An 18789-nucleotide genomic window follows, 5' to 3' on the forward strand; every position below is an offset into this window, starting at 1 on the left:
GACAACCTTGACAGACCTTGAGATTTGTTCACAACATTCAGCTATAGTTCGCAACAGTAGACTTGTGATCAACTTTGAATCTGGCCCGTAAACAGCAGTTCTCACCCAGCTTCTTTGTGAACTCTCTGCTGCTGATGTCTAAGACAGTGGCTGCCTCAGGAGCTCAGTCGACACTTCCAGTGACGCATGTCTTTGTGAATAATGTTCATGAATCTGCATTAGTATATTTTCTCGGCCACTTGGGGGCATCATAGGTTAAAACCATTGCCATTACCTCATAAGCATCTTCACCTCGAGAGCTTGCAGATCCTGCAGCCACACACCAAGAACTGGGGATGAAACTGAGGTCAACCAGGTCATTTTTCAAGACTGGACAAAGTTGAAAGCACACTAACTGCGTGGGCACTGCTGTCTACCACAGCCCTGACACTAAAGCAAGGAATTTTACACAGTAACTTGCTCAGACTGAGGTAATGAAAGCCACCAATCATGGTCCAAGTCCAAAACTACTTTGTTGAGGGTTTTTATTGCACCTTCCTCAGATCATACAGTGATGCATAGATAGAGAATGTAATACATTTACAGATAACTCTTATTGCATTGATTTGTTTGGCCATGATTCTTTGGGTAGAATTAAATTAGACTCAGGGTTTAATCTGCCTGTATATTCACTGCTTGGTGGCAAATAGTTCAAACAGCAAAATACCAGCGTCTCATGGCAAATAAATTAGATGTTAATATTGTGACAAAATGGATTTAGGGCCTTTTTTTTCCTACTTTATGCACTAGATTAAAAGTAGCCTGTGAAATTCAATGAAACATGTGTCAAATGCATTTCCTGGTTTTTGTTTTTTTTAAAACACCTGGAAAACCATTTTAAGGTACCTTATACTCGCAGCTAAATCATTATACTTCAGCTAAATGTTCTTTTTACCTTTTCCATTTTTACCACCAATTGTTACTGCTCTCTGCAATTCAGTCAGAATAAAGTGTATCACATCACGCCAGTCCTCATACCAAATACCGTGTGCAGGCAAAAACTTGCTCATCACAACTTTTGTCTGCAGCAGCCCTTTGACACAATAGCAGTAAATATGACAAGCGCTTGACACCTTAAAGGAATTAATGTGTTAACATTTTAACAGATGAGTTTGAACAAAGAGCTTTGAGCTTGTCAGACCCTCTAATTAATTCAGGACTCACGTTAATCTAATTACAGTAAGTGTATTATACCGTTTTGTTATTAATTTCATTCCACCTAGATTAATAATTGACTTTTGTGAGTTAAACTTATTGCAATTCAGAGATGCTAAGATTCTTATATTCAATTCAACTTTTTTTAATAGGGGGGATTGAGGGAAAGTCTAACAAGCCATTTTTTTTCTTAGAATCAAAGTTTATTGTAACATTAATTGAATTATGCAAGGCTGACATATCTATGTCGACTGATTAGCTGAAAATTGATTTAAAATAGAAATGCACAAATACTAGGACAAATGTTTAATCCATTCAGCGACACAGTTTTTGTACTTGGGTTAAAAGTTGCTCTAAAGATCCCAGTGAATATCAGTGACTATATTTATTATGATTCACCAACATGTGGCCACACACACACACTCTCTCTCTCATATTATATCAATTACACTAATTTCCTCTGCCCTACTAGATGCTAAGCTTTTTGGGTTAAAATGAGATTAAAATGTGTCCCTCTCTGGCTTTAGCTTAAGCAGTATGAGTCAACACAACAACACTGAATCCTAAGACATTCATCTAAATTATGCGATAACGTCAGGACGACAAAGTGTACAGACATTTTTGCGGATGCAGGAAGCAGTAGGTGCAATGCTGTGATAGAACATGTAGGTAAACACCAAGTGCTATAAGGAGGAGTTGCTGTAATACACAGGAATAGAGAGAAAAGGAGGAAGATAAGAGTATGTCCATCATCTGACACGCATTCACTCAACTTTCTGCCATATTGCCACCGTTTCTTTTCTATTGAGATTTAGTGTTATACCTGTAAAAGCTGCTTAAAGCAAACATGAAGGTTGTTAATGAGCATCTTCTGGCTCAACTATGGGATTGCTGTCAGCTTGTGTGTCCACAGAGCTGTGGGCTGTGCTGTTCCACAGGGTAGCGTCAGACTGGGGCTCCAGGGACGGACCCTCGGAGACGGGATCAGAGGAGTTTGCTGTCGGGCCCAGCGGCATATGTGCGGAGGTGGTGGGAAGGCTGGAAATGACTTCAGCCGGCAGGTGGGATGAAGGGGGAGTGTCAGACAGGAGGAGAGCAGGGGTTTCAGAAGGCGCTGGTGAAGAGGAGTTGGTTGTCGCGTTCAAGGAGAGGTTGGAGGGCGTGAGAAAGGGAGAATCAGAGAGCATGTGTGGAGGAGGCTCAGATGGAGAGTCTGTGGGTGAGACGGCCGGTGTCTGCCTGGGTGTGTGCGCAGGTGTCGGTTCCCGTGGATCTGTGCAAACCGGCTCCCCGTCGGCCACGTACCACACCTCGTTGTGCCTGTTCAACAGCTTCAAGGGACTGGACACAAACACACACACACACAGAAGCAAAGAGCAATAACTTCTAAAATACTTAAATTACTTGTCGAAAAAGTTTCCCCCAAAGAAAGAATGTACTTAGAAAGTGTGCAGCATTGCTGGATGTTTGTACCTGTCGTAGCCAACTCCATAGTGGTAGCTGTGGTTATAGGGAGCTTGCACTCGTTCCAGCTCTTTAATCAGCAGGTGAGCGTGAAGCCTGGAGGTGACTGACAGCATCCAGCCTCCATAGCTCCTCACATACACGTCCATCTCCGGCATCTCGGTGAAATACAGCTGTGAAACATCAGCCAACAACGTAAATGAAACGAAGTGCAAGTCATTTTACTGTGCACTACACGACCATCTGACAGTCACCAATTACATTATGCAAACTTTAAATGGGTGGACTAAAGGTCCTTTGGGACAGGGTGTGTTCATAATAAAAAGGAAAAAATGATTTCAGGCTGAGGGAGAGGAGCCCCAGGCCCCAACTGCACTAAAAAGATCCCTGTTGATCACAGCGCAGACCTCAATGATCCACTTTGACACAAGACACTGGAGGACGGAAGCATTTGACCTCATGACGGACAAAGAGCAGCTGCCTCACATTGGACCTAAAGGCTCCTCTGCCACCTCACCTTGTCGTTGACTGGTGCGGGCGGGTTTTCCTGATGAGCTTCTGACAGCGGGAAGCTGAGCGTGTAGATAGCCGGCTCCCACATTTTGGTCTCCTCTGGGATCTTAACGAGGACGGGGGCGGCCATCTCCATCTGGACGCCTGCTCACAAAGCACACACATGCAGAAATAAAACAAACAACACAAACAGAAATAATCGATTTCCCCCCCCCCTCTCCTGTCCTGTCTCGACCTCCTTCGTTGGCTCCAGAGATGTACTGGAAAAGTCTCCTGAAAGCCATGGCTGCACCCACTCCCATGAAATAGGCTTCTGCGTCTGTTGACACCCAACGAGTGGGGCTGTAGTGTCGCACCTGAACACAGGAAGAGAAGGAAACGTGTAATGAAAGTTTTTTTTAATTAATAAGTCACACTGTGTGTGTGTGTGTGCGTGTGCGTGTGTGTGTTCACTGACCTCATATTCATCTGTTTTGCAGACAAGATCATACAAAAGACACTCATTTGACTCCGTGCAGAAGCTGCTGTTGGTACTCGGTCTACAATATAATAAAAATAATTTTTAATTTCCCATCAACGCTATATGGCCAAATGTATGTGGACATTCCTGTCGTATTTGTTAGTCTGCACCCGTTCGGACTTGATCCTTTAGGTTCCTCCGTTCAATTTGATGTTAATTTTGATGCCCAATGCTTTTTTTAGACAATAGCGTGCAGCAGTCGTTTTTTTCAACTTAAAATCCCCCAAGCACAAAACATTTTGCATAAGTACTGATATTGGAAATTGTTTCTGACAGTGACATAAGAGTCTGTACCTTTGTTCACGGCAGTTCATGTAATAGCTGACCCAACATTTCCCTCTAACACAAATGCCCAGGAAGTTGTCGGAACTGTGAACGTCTGCATGAAATTTGCTGACTATCAAGTAGATATTTAGATAAATCACTGAATAAATGTGTTTCATCAACTAGTGGGCGTTTGCACCCAAGCGTTAGACAGACTGTTCAACATTGCTAGCGTAGTGCCAACATGGGGTGCACAAAACTACTGGGCCTGTTGCAGATGTGCACTGCTGTGACCTTTCTCAAACCTTCCTCAAGGCTGCTACAGATATTAGCAGCAGCAGCAGCAGCAGCAAAAAGCACAAGGACAACCTTTGTTTTTAGCATTGACCTTGGAACAGGTAGAAGCCCCTTTCTAGGTAACAAAACCTCATTTATATAGACTGGGAGGACAATGTAATGCTTTGTTTGTTAAAATTGAAATCTGGTAAGTGTATGAGTTAAGGGCCTTCTTAGAGGAGCAGACTGCTGAAGCAGCAGATTTATGCCCATTGTTTCACAATGACGTGTTCAAGCACACATCACATGTAGTGGCTGCAACTAAGGTCTTAGCAGCTACATCTCAGCCACGGGTCTAAAACCCTTAAAGTGCGGGAGTGTAATTTACACATGGGTTGCAACATTCAGGTGTCCACATACATTTGGCCCCTGTAGTAAATCTATTCGGAAGTAATGAACTAACCCAACACTTCCTTCGGCTGAAACCGCTAGGGCCACAATTGCCAAGACTGGGATGAGAGCCCTGAGGAGGGACACACACAAATCACACACCTTCAATGTTAAAAACAACAGTGACGATCAGACAGTTTGCCACTTTGCATATGACGGAAACGTTGCCCAGAAGTTCCGCTTTAATGCAGTGGAGGCACGAATAAATCCACTTTGCCAGATTGTAGAAAAAGAACAGACACATTTACTGTAAAGTCGGAGACAGATGAGTTTAAATTTGTGATCGACTGTTTTCTGCGTGTGTGCGCGTTCCTGTTCCAATCAGCGCGTCAGCGTGGCGCATTCGGCGGTGCGCACTGCAGAGATGAAATGGGACACGTTCAAGCGACGCAAAGAGGGGAGAGGTGGGGTGTGTGTGTGTGTGTGTGTGTGTGTGTGTGTGTGTGTGTGTGTGTGTGTGTGTGTGTGTGTGTGGGGGGGGGGGGGGGGGGGGGGGGGGGGGGGGGGTTAGTTACTGCTGCATCATCAGGCTCTGTCTCTTCAAAAGCAAAGGCGTTTTGAGGTCATGGAGACAAAGCGCTCAGAATGAGGAAAACCTGCGTGACATTTGAAATGTAGCCAAACGCCTGGATGAGGAGCGTTAGAGAGAAATTTAACGTCATTTAAAAGGGGGATTAAATGCTTCAAAATACAAACACCAGTACGGGTTTAAATACATCTAGAGCTGTTGTAATGTGTTGACACTTGTCAGGGCATCCGCTGAATGACTGCGTGAAAAGATCATTTTTCCATGAACGCACAGCCGATCGACGATGACGCGAATAAAACTTTACCTGTCCATGACGTCGCAGAGTCGCTACAAATAAGCTTCAGCTATACTCCCAACATTTTCTGAAAACAAATACAATTTACCGGATGTGATATCCATTTAAACTAAATTATTTAGGAGCGGATACTCACATTGTCCCGGCCCAGTGTGTGTCCTTTCCACCTGCCAGGGGGGAGCGCAGGGAGGAGGCGAGTGATGGAGACTGCAGTCTGCTGCACGGTGGATGCGAACTGCAGACTGCGGTGAAGAGCAGCGTCCGCCTGTAGCTCACGGGAGGGAGGGAGGGATGGATGGAGGGAGGAGCTGAGCTGGGACCGGACCGCAAACTACTGGACCGACACTGGACACATGACGCGCCCGTTATCGCCCAGAGTTCACCTCTAGAACTGCAGCAGTGAGAAGCAGTCCGCCATCAGTAGTTTATTCTTACTGCACGAACATGAGAGGATGAAGGTGAAGGAGTCCCAGCTTTGACCCCCGTGTTTTGTTCTGGGGAGGCTGGTTCAGATAATGTATTTAACATTTTTGCTGACTCTCAGCTGTATTGGGGAGGTTTCGAAGTGTTTACGGGTCACCAGCATTTGTCTATATGTTAAATAGGCCTTTGACTAAAAACGAAGCAATGAAAAAAAGTATTTATCACACCACGCACCAGGAATCGTTCCATCTTTTCTCAACTTAACAGTGCAACAAAATTGGCTATTTAAAAAAAAAAAAAAATTTATATATCGCCTTGCTAGAGATTTGAGAAATCGAACTCCCTGTTCTTGACATCACACTGTTTGAACTTTGGCACAGTAAAGGTTTATGCAACTCCATGTTGCTTAAAGCAGGAAGCTGACAGAGGTGTATGGAAGCCAGTGGCTGCCTGCATATATTGTAGGATCACTAGAGTAGTAACCTAAAAGGGACATAAAAAATGTAATATAAATGGCTGTAATGTAACATTTGGCTGCATATGGGATTTGTAGTGACACCTGAAACATAAATACTCAAAAATGGTCCTTCATGCCGTTTCTGGTACAATATTTGTGAATGTATAGCAGTGCTTAAACTAAAGGCCAAATGTCACTTATAGGAATATGTATGAAGTTTTTGCTTCTTGAATGAATAATCATGTGTGAAAGGAGCTGTGGACCAAATTGACTTTACTTTAAAAAAAAAATGACAAAGATTTCTGTTGTACAGCAGATTTAAAACATTAAAAACTAGCTGACTCAGCATAGAAGGTAGAGCTCTGCGGTTCTGAAGGAGCTTTGATTACGAATATTAATAATGTAGTGGAGGTTTGAGGTAACTTTTTGGGTGGAAATCGTGTGTGTGTGTGTGTGTGTGTGTGTGTGTGTGTGTGTACATTTAGAAGATAACTGACCAATGACTGCTCTTCTAATACCTTCTCCTTTATGGGAACGCAAAATTAAAGTTGTCTGTATCACATTTTCAAAAACATAAAAACCAAACAGAAGCAAGACACAAAGTGTATGCATGCATGCACACACACACACACACACAAGCTTCTTCTGAAACCTTTCCAGAACACAAGCTTTATTGTGACAGTTCCCACAGACACCAAACAGCCCTCTGTAACAAGCACAAAACCTTGGATCAGCTGGTTTACTGATAGTTGTCGCTTGTCCTCCCAGGTCCCTGACACGCAGTCTGTAAACACCGTGCAGCTCTGTCGTCTCTCTAATGGAGCATCTGTGGTCAAATCTCAGTAGTCGTTTATAGATTCCTCACATTTATTCCTCCTCTCTATTACAGAAATCCAAAAAATGGAATTCAAGCAGAACCTGTGTCATTAACCTCTGAAGATCTGTCTATAAAGCCTCTGTGCAGATCTTAAGAAACCTGTTATGATCCTTCATTTGTATCAACAGTCTTCTTCGGTAAACTATTTACAAATGTCCATCTATCCTGTCCAGCTGCACGTTTGTTTTTCCATAAACCGATATATCCTAAATAGTTAATAAAATAAGCTTCACATCAAGAGCAAAAAGGTAAAAAACAAAAGCAGGTGAATTCAAAAGCGATCAGTTAGGTCACTTCTGTGCCCGGTTTCGCCGCCGCATGGCCGAAAAAAGAAAAACAAAGACAAAATAAAGCCATTGATGGCATAAAAAGTGGGGCCATTGTTGTGGTTTTGTGACAGTGATCCAAAAACCTGTTGATCTCATTGACAGGCCCACATGTCACCAACCGGTCTGAATTCACAGAGATGTGAGTGGACCCCAACCTTTAAAGCACTAAATTACAGCAGCAGTCCAAAGAGAAGACTGGGAGAACTCTGGCCTCTCCAACATAAACAATAATACTGAAATTTCTGAACATTTCCATAGGCAGTAAGTAAATAAATATATTGAAATATACAACACTGCACATCCATATATTTCAATATACTAATCAAATATGTGTGTGGTGGGACTACGCATGTTGACCAATGAGACATTACTGACCCTGAATAGTGGGAAATAGAAACATCTTAAAATTGTTAAATTGTCTAAATTTTAAATATATACTGATTAGCCTTTTACCTGAGTGTGGGCTATTGTGTTGTCTCACATTCACACACACCTGTACTCACAACACAGAAAAAAGGTTCAACCGTGAGGCTTGGAGAAGTACCATGTTTTAAACAGCCGATAGAAACACACCCGAAAGAAAGTCCTTCTTAAAAATCTTTGGACAGACAGGAAGGAATGAGAGAGAGAGGGAAGGAGAGGGAAATGAAAACTGTAAAGATTATTGGAAGTCCTTTCCGTATCTCCACCTATCCTTGTGGGACAAGCCTCGGACCTTATAGAGTTTCTGGGTGGAGTGTTTTGTGAAAACAGTGAGCATCCAACAAAGTTGGGCTTTTTTTTCTCATTTTTTTTCTTTTTTGCATAGCCAGGCAGTGGGCACGGCCACTGCAATCATGTAGAGAGTTTTAAAAGGAAAGCTTTCGCTGAGGGAGGGGAGCCTTGGTCCATGTGCTCCCCCTTTGTACCAGCTGGCCGGGGGACGGTTTAGCGGGTCCCTCCCGACGATGCAGCTCCAGACTCACAAGGTGGACTCTTTCTGGCGCTCCCGTCCGTTCAATGTTTTCTTTACTTTAGAAATACCCTCCAGTGCACCTGACTCAGTCACCCTGCAGACAAAAAAACACAAGAGCAACCATCAGTTTAAATGGTCTTTTTCCAGTTACAGTGGTATCTCAGATATATATCCCTACAATCTGGAAAATACAAAATTGTTTTGAAGTATTGCGAAAACATTTTACACTCCGCTGGGATTCGGTGATAAAAGCAGAAGCTCACAACGCCTCGGAAACACGTTTATCCAATCAAGTGCAATGTACAGAAAATGAACTTACAGGCAGATGAAAATGTTACAACTGTGTGGACCAATTAGGAGACTAAAATGTTTTAAATAATACATGAAACATAGAGAATTCCTAGTATTTCATCCAATGCACAGGCAGGTATCCCTGGCAAAAACTAAAATTATAGCATAGCCTTATATAAAACAAGGAAGGTGTTTAAGATGCTTACACTTCATCCATCTCTACATCTTCCTCGTCTTGGGGTAGTTGGAGGTAGGGGTTATTGGACGCTGGTCGGAACTTGTAACCCGTCAGCACAAAAAAGATCAGAGTAGACACCTCAACCAGAAACTATAAAGAAACAACATTGAAGTATGTGCTAAATGTTAGAGGGCAGAAAAAGTATTCAGCTAAAATTAACAAACAAACTCTGATCTGATAATCAGAGTGTGTGTGTATATATTATATATGATAATTATTATAATATTATTACTTATTTGTTATTACTGCTACTACTAACATAAATCTTCATATTTTTGCTGTAATTGATTGAGTTAAAAGGTGATAGATACTTAAACAAAAGCTTCTAAGAGTGATCACTATTTACTAAGCATTAAAAAGGGCGTTGATATACACACAATGATAAAACTGTCAGCCATAAATGCCCAGTCAGTGCTGAGTCAGAGAAAGATAGAATTATTAAATAGTGCTTGTTTGCAAAACTCAAAGTAATAGATTATGTAGACTGCTGTCTTACCTCATAGCACCACTGCCACTGGAAGGGCATCGTGACCTTGAGTAGAATGGCTATGATTCTCGTAAAGTAGATGTAACACACGATCTAAAGAAGCAGTCAAAAATAACACGAATCACACAGTTGGACAACAGAAGCATTTTTGATCCATAGCTTAAGGTTTGTGAAACCCAAGCGCCCCAACAGTGTAAAGATCGACATAAACAGAAAGGTAAAGTACAGTTAAGTGAAAAACACTGCATCCCCTAACAATGAAACAAAGATGGTTGTGAGAGCCACAAAAAACAATAGGATCAGGAAAACAGCTTTCAGAGGACCTTAAAATAAAATTGGCAAAGCTTTACAAAACTCACGAGGGCTATAAATTTGTTTTAGAAACATTGAGGGATACTAGGATCAACTGTGAAGACCATCAATTAAAATGGAAGAAATATGGGAGAGGGAGGAGAAACTATCAGAGAACCTTTCATAAAGAGGGGTTCCATTTCTATACAGGCCTCGATCACGGTGTTACCTCTGATGAAAGAATGTTCAATAAATGTTTTGCACTCAATGGATGTATGTGTGGCTGTGTGCTAAGCTTTTGTTCTGCTTCTGCAACAGTAACTCTGCTGAATGAGAAGTTGAGACGCCTGCCAAACACAGTGACTCAGTGTAATTTAATCCAAGAATTATACTTTCTTTTACAATTTGATGAGCATGTGCTTTAACAACTTTAGACTTATTAGACTTTCAATATTGTTTTGAACTAACTGACAATTTAATGCATGGATGGTCAATGACACATGAAAAAAAAACAAACAAACAAAAAAAAAACTGCTGAGCTGGACTCCTTACCATTACGTAGTAATGCCGGAAGAGCTTGAGCTTCTCTAAATTCATGGCAGCTGAAAGAGACGTGGACCAAAGTTCATTAAGTCACGAATCTACGCAAATCAAAGAGCTTTTGACGACTAACTTGTCAAGTTTCTCACCTTTGCCATCGGTGCTTGAGGCCTCTTGAAGATGACGGATAGACCTATAGGATAGTTGTGTGTGAGAACAATGGCTGCATATGCAAAAAAGCTAAAACAATCAATCAGCTGACTGACAGAAGCTTAATCTGCAACCATTTAAGTGACGAAAGCACGACTAAAGTCCTACTACACTGAACCAAAATACCACAATCAGAAAAAGGTTGGCTGGGCTGTCGCCTGGGCTAAACACATTTACTGGGGGTCTTTAAAAACAGCACGCTAGACAATCCACACACTGACCAAACAACAGGGAAAAGGATGGCTCCACAGCAGATAAGGTCAACCAGAAAGAGGATCTCCTTCCATAGATAGTATTCACTGGAGCCTTCCTCTGTAGACTCGATGATGATGTAGGCAACATTAGCCAGGACCTGGAGGGGTGACAGACGAGCAGGTCACCACAACTGATTCACTTAGCGTGAATAATCAAACACACAACTATTGTTTCCCGTGTGCACCCACCTGCAGAGGGATAACAATCATAAAGATCTTCTTCTCTTTGTCAGACAGGATGTACTTAACAAAAGCCCAACCAGTGCCAATCAGTGCCAGTGTGATGAACAAGAGAGCCCCTTTCAGCCTGGAAAGCACATCAATACAAACTCTAGTAACTATTAAAACACAAAAGAGACCCCCGCATGTCCTGGAGATATTGCACTTACAGATGTGTAATATAATACATGACAGCCCAGCCTTCGATAGGATGGCCCTCGGTGTTGATGAAGTGATAGTTGATCTAGGAGAGAAAGAGAGAGGCTTCATTAAAGATACCAGGCGAGCAGCGCAAAGAGAAAACACAGACACGATAAAAGCTGAACACAAACAGGGGATATTAGAACAGTCTGCTGTGCTGTTATGCTGCACTTACACTGTGAAAGACCAGTGAGGTGGACTTGGTGAAGGCCAGTGCTGCCATCAGCCAGTGGATCTTAAACACACTGTACCTGCAAACAAGCGTCCAGGTAAAGCAGCTAAAATATTTACCAATCACAAACCAGCAAACCACTCACGTCATAGTCAGTACGATTACTATTATTATTACACACAGACTACACTTCGATTCTGAAGTGTATCGTCTACTGGAGCGTCCAGGATTTTTCGATTGCAAAAAAAAAAATCTAACCAATACTTGTGATTTTTGCTAAAGTTTGTAATTTTGTTCAAGCCAGAGCAGCTGATGACAGCTCTCCGATATTTATTTCTGCCTAAAAGTGAAAATGGCGTACGAAGGCAAGTAATAATGCAGAAGGAACTTATGTCAGTATGCCGGGTTACCTGTGCTTCATGAGCGTGTACACCCAAACCAAGGCGGCAGTGAAGAAGACGCCAGCCATACAAATGTAGAGGCGAGACAGAGGAATTTCTGCTGCAGACAGGTAGCCAGCTGGATTCTTCTCCGTCACTTCCACCTGTAGAGGACACACTTAGCTTAACACGTGCACACACGTGAGCATAAATGTGCCAATGTGAAACACAGCACACTTACAGTGAAGGAGTAGGGCAGCTTCTGTGCGGGTACCCTGTTCTTACAGTAATGAAACTTGAGGCTGTACAGACCCTGTGCCTGTGAGCCAACATCCATGTGGAACTGTGGTGGACAAACAGACGACATCAGATCACAGTAAACCCAGTCAGATTCAGTTTTGCATCACATATAAAGCTTAGGAATGATACGCAATACTTTAGCGGAATACTTACGCTGAAGTTGTAGGAATCGTTTTTTTTTTCCAAAGCCAAAGTCAGATGCTTGACATTCGCCAGCTAAAAGCAATTATTGATTAGTAACCGATTTCATTAATAGATCACACGGACAGAAACAGACACAAAAACATCGCTTACATAGAATCTAATTACCTCAATTTTCTTGAGTTCTGCAGGCGGAACTTTGTTTTCATTTGTCTGATCCACTTCATTCTTATTCTGGTTTGATTCATCTTCTGTCTTGTCTGCTTTTCCCGCCTCTGTTTCTTTTGGTTTATTCTCTCCTGCATTATCAGCAGAATTATTAGAAGCAGCCGTGGTTTTCCTCTCATCTATACGACACAAATACAGGTGCAAGATGTTTAGCATTCAAACAACAGTCTGCTTAAAATTATTCTTTTCACACTGGTGAAATGCTGAATCATGTTGTAATGGCTACAAGCACTGACCTTTAGGTGACTCAGTCTTTAACCTTACTGTCAGTGCATTATCTTGCGTTCCCATAATCTTCACATTGACACTACAAAAACACATTACAAAGTCAACCTTCAAATTAGGCTGTCGAGGCCTAGTTGTACCCACTTCTAGTCCCGATGAGACATACACACCTGAGGGTGCTAACATCGAAAAGAAAAAAAATGAGAGGCTCATCGTTGGTTGACTGTGGGAGGTTGAGTGGGCATGTTTGGGTCTCTTCTGCCTGGAGGGGAGAATATCAACAATTTGACATATTAGTTCCTCCGAAAGTAGCCAGGTGTAATTTGAAACATTTATAATTTTTTTTTTAAACTTACTGTGTAGGATAAGACTCCATTCAAACGTGACCTGGAGAGGCTGAAACCAACCTAAACAGATTGTTACAAAAAGGTGGTCAGCCATAGGTTAACATGATTTCTGGTGTGTGTGTGTGTGTGTGTGTGTGTGTGTGTGTGTGTGTGTGTGTATATACACACATACATACACACACACACACACAGTGACATGTGTTAAAGCAGGTGTACAGACTACGTCCATGTGACTCATGTGTTTCATTATGGATGTTAACAGTAGTACATTTAATTTAAAAGATATGTTATTTATGGTAAGTACTGGGTTGAGAGCTTACAGTGGTTTGAATTGTGCCATTTGTTCGAATGTAACCAAAAGTCTAAACTAAACAGTAGGAGTGGTAACTGGTTACAAAGCAATACTGTGGATTCCATTAAGATCATGTTAATTATGTTAATTAGTGTAAAGTGCTTGTTGGTTGTGGACACTAAAATCGCTGGTGCCTGATTTGCTTGCTCCCTGACACTCACCAGTGGTCATCAACTTCAGTTTAGATTGAACACACATGATCCAGGTAATCAACATTGGATTGGACAGCGGTGGTTGGAAAACAAACAGGCCCTGGGCTCTTTAGGACTAGAGCTGTACTCAATAACTGAAAATCGAGGATTTAGATTGAATAGATATGGATTTACTTAAATTAACTGCACAGCATTAACAAGCATGTTTTGAATTGATGCTGTACAATTAAACTACAGTTGAATGGGTAACAACAAGGGGGGGAAAAAAAAAGATACAAAATCAAACCAAAAATATATTTCAAATGTATATGTGTATTATCCTGGAAGTTCAGTTTAAGCAAAGAGGACATAAAAATGGCATTTAAATGTAATAACATTAACCATAGACAGCAGCTGGGGAAATGTGACTGTGTGCTGGACAATTTAATAAGAATGTGTAGCTGAATGCATTACTCTTCTCCACAGGGTCGACAGTTTAATCCCTAGCTCCTCTTTTCTACATGTCGCAGTGCCCTTAAAGAAAACGCTATACCCCGAGTTACTCCCGGTTCTGTGTGTGTCTGTGTTCCTTGCGCTTAAGTGGCTTTGGTTAAAAACTGCTGCCAAACGACTTAAAATTAATTTACAATAATGTTAGGATTAAGACATTTCATACGTAACAAAATGCAGCATAGCAGTGCAAAAGGAAAAACATTTTATGATGTTTAAAACAGAAACGCTGCATGTATAACTTAACAACTGATATTTTCCATTGATGACACATGGGAAATTGCTGATATAAGTGACAACAGTCCAAGTTTGTATGTCCGACCATTGTAATGGATGACAAAAGGATTAGGTACAACCCTACACAAAGCCTCCGCTACCTCCACGTGGAAGTGGTTTATTAACAGAACCATTGGGTGGAGTTTCCACTGGTTTCCACCAGCATCCATTAGTTAAAATTACATTTGCACTGAAAACACCACAGGTCAAATTACTCCGAATAGTGTCAAATCATAAAATGGAAGTTATTTGATTTCTTCATTTAAGTGTAGCTTTATGCAGTTTGAGCTTTACAATCAGAAAATGCAGCAAATCCAGCTCTGGGTCATGTAGATTTGCCCTACACAAACCAGAAGAGTCAGTCTCAACTTTTTTTTAAAAAATATGCTACTCAGCTACTCACCAAGTCAAAGAGCTAAAGGCAGGACAACCCGCATGTTCAGCCAAACCCCTCAACTTCCAAAATACAGCAACACATTTCGATCCCACCACTGTTTATATTTCTGCACTGCCAAAAACACAAAAGTGTCTGTACCTAAGCTGCAAACTACACTAGTATTTCCTGTTACTAGTGTTTGATTTACATATACAATGATAAACTTGTATTACATAATATCTGGATGATAACTTGTTTAGACAGTTGCTTATATTCACCTGCTACTGCATGCACATTTTCCCAATGCAGGCATAGACATTTCTTTTGCACTGTAACTGAACTTTTGAGTATTTATGTCAATCAGGCTGTTTATGTGGGATCAAATCCAATTAAACAGCAATATTCTATTTGGCCTAAACAACACCCAGTGGCTTATTTGTGTCCAGGATGTCAAGGTTTCTGGACAACAGTGGAGTTCTTTGGCACAGAGAATGTGATTAGAATCAGACTTTGGTTGCACATGCAGTATGTAAAGCAATAGATTAACTATTGGTTGAATTACAGTTGCAACACAAAGAAATGGCAACATTTATAATGTCCTGCTTTTCTTCATATATCGGTTATGAAATGTGATCTAATCTTCCCTAACTTCACAAATATCAACAAACAATATTTCTAAGCTGATAAAACAGTCGAGATCATTTATGCCTTTATTTACCACACCCATTACACACACAGAGTGATGGTGGAAGAGGTAATGGCAACACCAGGCCTCTGATGTCACTAAATGTCAACTGGAGTCAGCAAAGCTGGACGTGTGGTTTAGAACTACATCAAAACGCAAACAGTGTTAGCACGCTCCATGCAAGTAGCATTGGCTGATGTAAACCATGACTCTCAGAGGTTCAAGAGTTGCTGATTTGCATGCAGTTGGAAAAGATTACAAAGGCTTTATATATTTTTAAGTCCACAGTCAGACATGTTTAGAAATAGACATAATATGGGACTGAGGCTACTCTCCATGGAGGTGGGTTCGCAGCCAAGATCATATCAAAAGCACAACCCAGAATTCTCAAGAATTGGCAGGGCATGGTATTCATAGTGGGACACCACAAACGAAGCCACTGGTCTCAAAAACATTACAGCAAAATTGAACTCTGAAAATAAAATAAAAACCAAATAAAGTAAAAAAACATCTTGACACTGCATTACACTACTGGGAAAGTGTCTTGTGAACAGATGAAATGGTTTGTTTTTGGAATTGTTTGGGAAGAACACACAGGACTATGTGGGAAACAAAAACAGAACTGCACACCAACATCACCCAACTGGTGACGTATTATAGAGGGAGCGTGATACTTTGTGGCCGCTCTGCTGCCTCTAGACCTGTGCTGCTTGCCGTTGCGGAAGGTACAATTTATTTCAACGTTTACCAAGGTATCCTACAAGATAATATCAGGGTGGCTGTCTGCGAGCTGAAGCTCAGAAGAAGCTGGGTGATTCAGTAGGTCAATGACCCTAAACACTCTGGTACATTTACTCCAGAATGGCTTCGAAGACACAACATTCTTCTCTAGGGAATAATTGTCCAACATTGTGCAGGTATAATCCACCACTACAGGAACTGATTGTTGAGGTTATTGCTGACAAAGGTGGTCCAAACAGTTGGTAAAACATTGTTGCTGTTACTGTGGCTGCTCTCCTCCCCATCCCTTTGTATGCTTAATGGGTGTGTTAACTGAAGAATATGAAAGATAATAACAGTTTATGCTTTTTCATCTTAGAATTACTGTGTTGGTTTAGGTTTTTGACTCTAGTGAAGCTCAGATCACATCTCGTGATCATATTGTGCAGAAAATCTGGTAATTGCAAATGTGTTGATTTGGTCTGACAATAGAAAACCATCACGAGCCTGTTAAATTTATTACAGCTATCCTATAATAAAGTCTACTTTTATGATGTTTAACCTTTGTTGAAACTGTCATAGTTGGGTTAGTTCAGGTTTGCATTTAACAAAAAGGAAATTGTTGATGGTGGATTTCCTCAAAGGTGTGTCTGGTTTTCCAAATGGAAATTACTTTCAAATGCAGTCTAATGCAACAAGGCCAACTACTTTAACAAAATCTCATCCTACACTACTTTGTAACGGTAGAATATGTCATTTGCAATGGATGGTATAATTGTACAGAGGATGTGTTGACACTGAGTGTCAATGTATTTACAGTTTACATTTAGTCTTTTTCAAATATTAACCATGTCAAGCACATCTTACAGGATATATGCTGTAGTTCACTGGATTTTCTGGCAGGCGCAGGGAAAGCAGGTTGACATCCAGAGACCCATTAGCATAGAAACCAAAGTTGTTGAGGTCGACAGCAAACCGAGTTTCATTCTAGGAGAAAGAGTAAAAGCTCAAGTTCACAAGCAGAAGTGCACAAATATCAAATGAACAACAACAAATCCAAATAGGACAAAAAAAAAAAAAAACAGTTCACACAGTCACACAAATTAAATATAAAGACATGATGCTGCCGTTTGTAAAATGCTTAATGATTTTTATATGCTGTTGCATTTTTAAAAAATAAACTTGGGTAAAGGGTTACTTTTGTAAAACTACTGCAAATGTATAACAGAGAAAACATTTCTTTGAATATGCAAACATCACTAAAACATAATCCCTTATTTCTTTGCAGTCAGGTTATGCAGTCAGTGTTTCCAAAACAAATCCAAGGTTGTATCATCCCCCAAGTCCTCACAGCAAGCAAGTGACATCATGAGAGATTTTTTTATCGCAGACATTTTGTTTGAGATTGTTTATGATGTTTTGAAGACAAGCACCAAACTTTTTTTAAAATTTTGGACACCCAAGGGAAACCATTCTCCAACAGTGAATAACATATTGGATATGGAAAATGTTTTTCCAGGAAGATGGATCTGCTCTAATTGTTCCAGGGGAAAGGTTTCAACGTCGTTCCTTTACAAAAATGACTAAATCGATTAATCGCCAAATAACTTCGGCTCTGACTTTTAAAATTGTGGGGCTGTAGTGTAAATTAAGTCTTTCATCTTTAGTCGTAGCTCACAAACTAATAGCTTCCTACCACATACACGAGTTGTGACACCATGGATGACTGACAGTCAACAAAGCTAATTAAACCTCACTGGCTAGCGAACAAAACGCCGTCTCACAACCAGTGTTACAAACTCTTTAGCTCCCAAAGCTAACATCAGTTTGATTGGAACCTGTCATCTTACCTTCAGGGTGAGCTTGTGTATCCTTGCTTTGCACCCAGCCAGGAGTAATACGAGTAAATATCCTGCCACAACACAGCCTCTGTGTGTCACAGCCATCACCAGACGGCACTTTCAGACCTGCTAACGGCAACTAACTGCTTAATGTTAGCCAGCGACGATCCTTCCAGATGGCTACGGGGCGAGCAAGCTAGCAGCCTTAACACTAAACGCGTTGAGTCACGGTAACGATAATCATTGAATTTAACGTGTCCACTCTTTAAACGTGATCTAATAATAACCATTTATTTTTAGATATTTCATCGCGTAAATTTAAAGCTAGCTTGGAGAAGGTGAGCTCTCGCTTCCTGGTCTCGAATAAAGAACCAACGAGGAAGGTTTGGACATCGACGTCACTCACTCTCGGCTGGCGCCTATCGGACTGACATGGGGTCATCAGGCAAAACCGAGTTGCAAAAGCAGCAAACGCAGACGAGGCGTGATATTTAGAAGATCTATATTCCAAACTCGCAGGTTTGTTTTTTTTAATCGCGCAGTAACAGTTTTCACTTGAAGGTCTCGACTCTACCTTCTGCTAACTCTCCAAGATTTGGTCACATGGTTCGCGTTCACGTGATGGTCCGTCCACGTCAGATGAACTCTCCGGGTTGCCATGTCAAATCAAAGCTATCCAACATGTGTGATACGTGGAACCATATTTACATTTTGTGATTGAAAATGTGTTTTAATGTTTAAAAAAAAAACAAGTTGTAACTTTTGTTTAAAACTCAATAGTAAATACTACACTAATACACTTTTTACTATTTTATTTAAAAAAAAATG

General features: G+C 41.1%; 2 protein-coding genes across 2 annotated transcripts; both read right to left on the bottom strand.

The window, feature by feature from the left end:
• Positions 1 to 507: 507 nt before the first annotated feature.
• On the bottom strand, positions 508 to 5920 carry soul5l (heme-binding protein soul5, like). Its single transcript, XM_067497938.1, has 7 exons — positions 5642 to 5920; positions 4695 to 4754; positions 3629 to 3710; positions 3407 to 3527; positions 3176 to 3315; positions 2668 to 2831; positions 508 to 2535 (listed from the first exon to the last, which is right to left on the bottom strand). Coding segments are annotated over exons 1-7 (1053 nt in total). The 5' UTR covers positions 5644 to 5920; the 3' UTR covers positions 508 to 2051.
• Positions 5921 to 7038: 1118 nt separating this feature from the next.
• On the bottom strand, positions 7039 to 18562 carry LOC137123743 (protein GPR108). The gene is made up of 18 exons (XM_067497927.1): positions 17971 to 18562; positions 16988 to 17107; positions 13080 to 13130; positions 12894 to 12985; positions 12735 to 12805; positions 12439 to 12617; positions 12283 to 12345; positions 12071 to 12172; positions 11860 to 11993; positions 11453 to 11528; positions 11247 to 11320; positions 11047 to 11164; positions 10825 to 10955; positions 10543 to 10586; positions 10406 to 10455; positions 9572 to 9655; positions 9044 to 9165; positions 7039 to 8640 (listed from the first exon to the last, which is right to left on the bottom strand). Exons 1-18 carry the CDS (start codon positions 18064 to 18066, stop codon positions 8553 to 8555), a joined length of 1695 nt encoding a protein of 564 aa, XP_067354028.1. The 5' UTR covers positions 18067 to 18562; the 3' UTR covers positions 7039 to 8552.
• Between the last annotated feature and the right edge of the window lie 227 nt (positions 18563 to 18789).

The sequence above is a fragment of the Channa argus genome, chromosome 3 (genome assembly GCF_033026475.1).
Source record: "Channa argus isolate prfri chromosome 3, Channa argus male v1.0, whole genome shotgun sequence".
In the NCBI taxonomy this organism is placed as follows: Eukaryota; Metazoa; Chordata; class Actinopteri; order Anabantiformes; family Channidae; genus Channa; species Channa argus.